Raw genomic sequence first — 7169 nt, forward strand, 5'->3', positions numbered from 1 at the left:
GCTCACTGAGCGCTAAGTGAGCTCTTGCATCTGATTGGTATATACCTTTAGATTTAAAAATATACACCAATCAGATGCAAGAGCTCACTTAGCGCTCAGTGAGCGGTTGCAGTACTGAATGCACCCAATGGCTATTTTTAATTTATCACCTGTAGTTGGCGCCATCTGCACACCAATCACAGTCAAATACTGTCCCTTCTCGACTTTCCCTTACCGAATGCAAAACTATTGTTTTCTGAACCATTGACACACATCGAATGCACAAGAAGCCGATGTGTATACGTATACGTTATTAAAATAATACGCGGATTCTACGGAGGAACGTTATTGTTATGTATAATATTAAATAGTTATCATAGCTTTAAAGTTATATTTAATAATACATGCGATAGATATATTTTTTCACAATGTCGTACCAGTTATATAGAAATACGACATTGGGAAATACATTGCAAGAAAGTTTGGATGAATTAATACAAGTAAGTGTATATAGTTTAATAATAATATATATGAGAGGTTAAATTTAGAAGTATGTACTAAAAGGACTATTTTAAAAATATATTTATATTTAGGAAGAAATTTATATATTAGGTCAATAAGACAATGTATTTTATATTACAGTATGGGCAAATAACACCACAGCTTGCGATAAAAGTGTTATTGCAGTTTGACAAAGTTATTAATCAAGCTCTTGCAACCAGAGTTAAATCTAGACTTACATTTAAGGTAAGTCATTTTAATAATATTAATTAGTCTTCCTTATTTGGTCTTATTGCAATTTAGAAGAATATAAAATGAATCTGTTATAGGCTGGCAAATTAAATACATATAGATTTTGTGATAATGTATGGACATTTATGCTAAATGATGTTGAATTTCGTGAAGTTCAAGAGGTTGCAATGGTAGACAAAGTAAAAATTGTTGCTTGTGATGGCAAAAGTAAGTATATTTATAAATGTGGCCTGTGTAATATATTGAACATATTCAAATTTATTTTATATACATATATTTATTCTAATATGTTCAATTTGAATAATCTCCACAAGAATAATAAGTTTTCTTTCTCAGTATGTTTTAGTTCTTTAATAATATATTTATATAATTTATTGTATTCATTTATTTTTCTTAATATGAATTCTGAATGAATAAATATATTCTTTTTAGCATTGGATGTTGAGGGAGCAACAAAGCGATAACAAATTTTGGAATAAGATTTTTATTATACCTTGAACAGGATAACGGGCAATTTTCATAATAAATAGTAATGTTAACAAAATACAATATATAAAAGTAGGCATAAGTTTCTCATTACTTCCCTATAAATGTTAATATAATTTTTATCTAATAATTAATCATACATCAAATACATATATAAAATAAATACATCAAATCTTAGGGAATGTTATATAATTTTGTAGCTTTAGATTCTAAAACTTAGTAACTCAAAGACTTTGGTGCCTAAGTATATTTTTGTGTCAAATTTTTGTAAAATTTACGCGAAATTTATGTAAAACAAATTCAATAACAAGATATTTTAATTAATATCATTCAAATGATGTATATCATCGAAAGTAAATCATCAGAATAAGCATTTAAAGTGGGCATTATACTATTATACAAGATAGATAAAGTTGTAAGAATCTCATGCCTTTAATGTTAGTAGTTGAAAATGGAAAAAAGAACATTGTGAGATTGCTTATAGTACTTTATTTGTAAGTAAATACATTAAGTTTATTATAAGCAGCAATGTACCTATACTTGTTATTGTAAGTACAGTGGCTTCTCTAATATTTTTATTATGTGGCCTGTAATTCAATAAATAAAGTACAAGTACATTTATAACATACTGACCATCCAGAAAGAAGCAAGGCACAACATTAATGATTGCCAGCCCTGCTGAGAATACAGTGATATATTTGCAAAGTAATGCTAATGATTCGGGAAATTTGGGTTGAAGAAAAGAGTACTTTGGTACCCAATCTGATGTATCAACGGTCCTATAAATATCTGCTGGATGACCAAAAAATAACACATCCTTACCTGTTTTCCTTTTTATTTGTACAATCTGTAACATAAAAAGTAAGAAGAAAAAGTATTTCTATTCTCTGATAGCTATTATGAAAGTTTAATACAAATGTCTGATGTAACCTCTTGCAATCACCTTTGTCACATTGTCTAAGGAAGGTTTCATACAATGAGTGTCCTGAGATAAACACTCGTGACTAGCTTGACAAAAATTTTGTGACTGATTAATCATCATCCTTGCTGGGAGGCAAGAATGCGGAGGCAGATGAAGAGGGGCGGCTTGCGGACCTTCGATATATTCAAAGCACAGACTACCACTTGTTTCACTATCAGCTGTACAACAATTTACAACTCCGTTCGTTTTCTGCTTGGCTGGCACAGACTCATCGAAATCCTAAAATAATAATACCAAAACTGAAATTGTAGTTTTTATCGTATCATAGAATATTAAAATAGTTTATAAAAAGTAACATATAAGCAATAGAAATTGATAAATTTCTTCGAGAAACGTTACCTGGATAAACGACTGCCTAACGCAATAACCAGGAGTGGGATGTTGCACTGAGTGCAGTATACAATCATACCAGTCTTCATAATTCCTTACAGGACAACTGTTTAACTTGTATATTACATCGCGTTCTAACAGCCCAGTCGGTCCTAATACAGGTGAATTCTGTGCACAAAGAATATCGTGAAATAAAAAAATTCACTTAATGGAAAATATATTTAGACATTCAAAATATATCACTAACATAATCCTATGATAATACTTACTGGTAAAATAGTCTTTATGTAAACCCCATAGCCAAGACTGTAGAGTGGTGCCCATAACCATGTAGAAAACACAAGGATTGCAGCAGCTAATGTAGCAAGAACGATATTGTGCCAAATTCCTGCACATGTAACACGCAATTGATTTCGTAAAGGTAATGCAACTAGTTGCTCATTGCTTATGTGTACATAAGCTATTGGAATGGTGAAAAAGATTAAGATTCCCAAACCAAACAGTTGCACATCTTCTCTTGCTGCAGCAAGGGCATGTCCTAATTCATGTACTATACTACATATTGCTAATGTTACTACATAATAGCCAAGTTCATTGAATGGAACATCCACTCCTGGTAGCTGAAATATATAAAATTATATAGATGTGCATGAAAGATTATATCAATGATTATTCTGTATGAATAATAATGTCACTGAAAATTATATGTTTTGATATGTCATAATAAAGTAAAGATAAAATTTCTTTCACAATTAAATACATTTTTTTTCTGTATAGAAAACTATTGAGTATGTCTGTCTTGAATATTTTGTTTTCAAAATATTATATTATACCATGGGCTCTAATATAGCGCCTGAATTAGCATCACTTGAAGATCCAGCTAGCCACATGTTAAATGTCATCTTTAAGATAATGACAACAGCTATTGGTAATAATATAATACTTATGATAGCACCAGCATTAAACCAAGCATTCCAAAACCTTGAACGGTCCATTCCCCATTTTATTATTTTGCGATTGAAAGCAGTTGTAAACCATTTTATTCTTAATATCTGAATTTCCAAGCCAGTGTTTTTCAGAAAATAGAAATATGGTAAATGAGAACAGGACTGTAATAATAAATTGCAACATTATTTCATATGCTCCTGATTACAATAAATTTATATCACAATCTAATAAAAGACAAGAATATATGAAATTTCATAACAGAAAAGATCAATATTAATACTACAAAATGATTCTATTAAAATTTAAAGAACTCATTTTCATAACATAAATATTATTCTTTGTAACAAACTATTTGTATCAAACATTTTAGACACAAAGTTATGACAAAAACATTATGTGAAGATTTCATTAGAAACATTAGTTTGATTCACCTTAAAAATAGTATCGAAAAAGAATAGTGCACAATGTATCAGAGCTATCACAATCAGCACACTTAAAGCATCCATTTTCGGTTTATTTTCCGTCGAATTCTTTTCATTACTACATCACTGTGTTTGTTCTGCTGAGTGATTCAAATGTAATCACACCAAAGCAGTCTCCAAATTATAGGATAATTAATTCCCCCTTGATCATTTTGCAAAACTTTTAGTATTCCCACGATAATAAACAGTAAAGTATCAACGATGGCACTTTCAATATGAGATTACGAGACATAGGACAATCTCAATGTTATTATTTTCAATGAAACCTTGCAAACAAAAATTGCTGACTGTCAATAGCGAATAGCTACAGTAATACCAATTTAACCAAAATATATTTCGAATTTGACAAGAGCTCGTGATCTTTCGTTTAATGTCTGGAAAAAAAAATAATTATCATTTTTAAGCCCCTTAAACGCAAAATATCTCTTTAAAAGTCACATTTCTCGAAAAAAATAGAGATGACATAGGGAATTTCATAATGCGGCGCGGGCATCAGTAGTGAAGACGCAACTAAACTGCATATCTCAATTTACATATTTGTTCGCACGTTTACATGCTAATTGCTGTCACTTTCACATTGTTTGTCAGTCGACCGCGTAAAGATTTTAAAGATCGATAGTTTACATTTAATGAATCTTTTAATTACGTGTCACACGCGTAGATAACGCAGTTTAGTGTTGTTATTTGTGTAACATGTCAGATTTTATAGAGAATCAAGTTCAATCACTACTTGCCGGACAGGCTTTAGAAATCGACGACACACATAATGTACACGTTCTTGCAAATGACACAACAGGTATGTCAAATGCCTTGCATAATTATTGTCATAATATTCTTACTAAACTCCAGGGAACTTCTTTTTCTAAAGGGAGATATTTTATATATAAGTTAGCCAATATATGTATTTCAGACGTGAAATCAGGTCAACTGACATCACACATTCCTATTTGCCTGAAGACGGTGACGTATATTGTCGCCGCTGTTGTTATAAATGATCAGGGTGAAATGCTGATGATGCAAGAGGCCAAAGCCTCTTGCAGTGGAAAATGGTACTTACCAGCTGGCAGAGTAGAGAAAAATGAAGACCTGCTCAGTGCAGTAAAGAGAGAAGTCTTGGAAGAGACCGGACTAGTGTTAGCACCGACAACTTTGATACTAGCAGAATGTGCTAATGGTACATGGTTTCGTTTTGTGTTTACTGGCAATATAGTTGGTGGTAATTTAAAAACACCTGATCAAGCAAACGAAGAATCTCTACAAGCATGCTGGGTACGAAACATAAATGACTTGCCATTAAGATCTAATGATATCATCTATTTACTGGACAGAGGCAAAAGTTATGTTTTGAATAAAACTGTTCCCCAACATCCTCAGTTGATGCCTGTAATTAAATCTCATGCAAAACTACTGCTAAGGTTAATAGTCACATCTAAAAAAAGAGCAACGTAAGTTGTATGATATATAATATAAGCTATAAAGTTAAAATAGTTGAATTAGTAAATGGGATAATAAATACATATATTTTATTAACAGGAACAGATTGCATGTACTTCTTTCTGACACAGAAAGATATGATCTACCAACCTGTGAAATAAATCCAAATCGTAGTTTATTGTCTACTCTGCATAGCTTTATGACAGTAAGTATATTAAAAATGTATTGCTTTAAAATCACATGTATTCGCACATAATTCAAGTGTTAAAATAATATCTTGTGTACAGTTTGTAATGAAAATAGTTTCTGCCTCAAAAGAACCTAATCTTATATAAAAGCTTACAAGAATTATTAATTCTTTTAGAAAGGAATCTTGTAGAAATATGTGTATTCATATATCTATTATATTCTTTCAGGAAATATTCGGGAACGACGTAGCGCAACATAAGCCACATGGCCTGTTGTCTGTAGAATTTAGCAGTGGACAAGGAGGAGACGGTTTGTGCTTAACATTATTGGTATCCTTCAAATTGCCTTTGGAAGACGTGCCTATAATCGGAAAGTACATTTGGCATGAACTTTCTGAAAACGTAGCAGAAGCTCTTGAAGCCCGTCTGCCGCGGAACATGACCGTGCCGTTAAAGGTCGTACGTTAATCGTACGTGAATGTTGTATCAAGCAATAACATTTGTTCTACGAAAGTAACCATTATAGCAGAAGACTCAAAAAATCTTTTACTAAAACAATGTTTATAAACTTAACATCATAGTTACCCTAGTCTAAACCAATGACTTTACAACAGATATTAATACATAAATAACATTCCATATTTTTATCTATATAAAAAGCAAAGTAATAATTATTGTATAGGCAGCTAAAATATTAGTTTTACAATGATGATAACATGGGATCAAACTTCTCACCTTAAAAGTATTATAATTCATTCCGAATGAGGAAGAAATTGTGTGCAGTCATTAATGTTATATAAATTGTTAAATATCAAAGTATTCATGATTTAGATTGAATATGTTTAGAAGAATATGACTAAGATTTAGATGTTACATCTGAATCTTAAAAATTGGATAGGTATATGTAATATAAAATATATGTAATTTGAATTAAATTGTACATAATTGTAACAAAAGAAAATTACAAAGATCAAGCTCACTAGTTTATTTAAAAATTTATTATTAAACATTACTACAGATAAAAATGGTTCAGAAATATTAAATAGGATAGAATTTTATATTCAATCAATATAAGCATACAATAGTTACATAGTTTTTAACTTTTATCTCACTTGCAAACTATGTCACTCAATATCTGCTATATGAACGATATAGAAAAATCGACAGTAAATAGCTTAGTGAGACGGATTTTGTAACAATTAGAAATAAATATAAAAAATAGTGATAACAAAAGCTCTAACGAGCAATTTTATCGTCATTAATTTACTAGGTATAAAATTGCACATAGGATTTTGAAATCCAAACGAATATTTAATATTTGTTTCTCATTGTTTGTGTTTTATGTGATCAAGATATGATGATTATAATTGAATTATTTAATTCCAGAGAAATTTAAGTTTGATATTAATTATATTTTTGTATAAACAAGACTAATGAGACGCGATAAATATACAATATATAAATTTTTCATATAAATAAATGTATGATTTCTTAAAATAGTCCTACTATTGTGTCAGATCCTAACTCAATAACTCAAAGATTAAAAGAATCACAGAATCATGCTTCATTCGATAGATAAATATATAT

General features: G+C 30.3%; 3 protein-coding genes across 3 annotated transcripts; 2 read left to right on the forward strand and 1 right to left on the reverse strand.

Moving 5' to 3' along the window:
- Positions 1–204: 204 nt before the first annotated feature.
- TfIIA-S (general transcription factor IIA subunit 2) lies at positions 205–1358 on the forward strand. Its single transcript, XM_011139402.3, has 4 exons — positions 205–479; positions 622–726; positions 810–939; positions 1165–1358. Exons 1-4 carry the CDS (start codon positions 408–410, stop codon positions 1194–1196), a joined length of 339 nt encoding a protein of 112 aa, XP_011137704.1. The 5' UTR covers positions 205–407; the 3' UTR covers positions 1197–1358.
- Positions 1359–1690: 332 nt separating this feature from the next.
- Positions 1691–4238, reverse strand: S2P (membrane-bound transcription factor site-2 protease). Its single transcript, XM_011139403.3, has 6 exons — positions 3910–4238; positions 3364–3639; positions 2800–3150; positions 2540–2698; positions 2162–2419; positions 1691–2065 (listed from the first exon to the last, which is right to left on the reverse strand). Exons 1-6 carry the CDS (start codon positions 3982–3984, stop codon positions 1697–1699), a joined length of 1488 nt encoding a protein of 495 aa, XP_011137705.1. The 5' UTR covers positions 3985–4238; the 3' UTR covers positions 1691–1696.
- Positions 4239–4457: 219 nt separating this feature from the next.
- LOC105182173 (8-oxo-dGDP phosphatase NUDT18) lies at positions 4458–7039 on the forward strand. Its single transcript, XM_011139404.3, has 4 exons — positions 4458–4756; positions 4871–5405; positions 5494–5599; positions 5811–7039. The coding sequence occupies exons 1-4, from the start codon at positions 4654–4656 to the stop codon at positions 6048–6050; spliced, it is 984 nt and encodes a 327-aa protein (XP_011137706.2). The 5' UTR covers positions 4458–4653; the 3' UTR covers positions 6051–7039.
- The last annotated feature ends 130 nt before the right edge of the window (positions 7040–7169 follow it).

This window comes from Harpegnathos saltator, unplaced genomic scaffold, assembly GCF_003227715.2.
Source record: "Harpegnathos saltator strain DR-91 unplaced genomic scaffold, Hsal_v8.6 scaffold534, whole genome shotgun sequence".
Classification (NCBI taxonomy): domain Eukaryota; kingdom Metazoa; phylum Arthropoda; class Insecta; order Hymenoptera; family Formicidae; genus Harpegnathos; species Harpegnathos saltator.

Bases quoted from the DNA above. Each gene is read 5' to 3' on its own strand.
- TfIIA-S (XM_011139402.3), top strand. From the start codon at position 408: ATGTCGTACCAGTTATATAGAAATACGACATTGGGAAATACATTGCAA. The intron at 727-809 runs GTAAGTCATTTT...AATCTGTTATAG, and splicing joins AATCTAGACTTACATTTAAG to GCTGGCAAATTAAATACATA. The intron at 940-1,164 runs GTAAGTATATTT...TATTCTTTTTAG, and splicing joins TGTTGCTTGTGATGGCAAAA to CATTGGATGTTGAGGGAGCA.
- LOC105182173 (XM_011139404.3), top strand. From the start codon at position 4,654: ATGTCAGATTTTATAGAGAATCAAGTTCAATCACTACTTGCCGGACAG. The intron at 4,757-4,870 runs GTATGTCAAATG...TATGTATTTCAG, and splicing joins TCTTGCAAATGACACAACAG to ACGTGAAATCAGGTCAACTG. The intron at 5,600-5,810 runs GTAAGTATATTA...ATATTCTTTCAG, and splicing joins CTCTGCATAGCTTTATGACA to GAAATATTCGGGAACGACGT.
- S2P (XM_011139403.3), bottom strand. From the start codon at position 3,984: ATGGATGCTTTAAGTGTGCTGATTGTGATAGCTCTGATACATTGTGCA. The intron at 3,640-3,909 runs GTGAATCAAACT...TTATTATTACAG, and splicing joins TTTTCGATACTATTTTTAAG to TCCTGTTCTCATTTACCATA. The intron at 2,699-2,799 runs GTAAGTATTATC...CTTTGTGCACAG, and splicing joins ACATAAAGACTATTTTACCA to AATTCACCTGTATTAGGACC.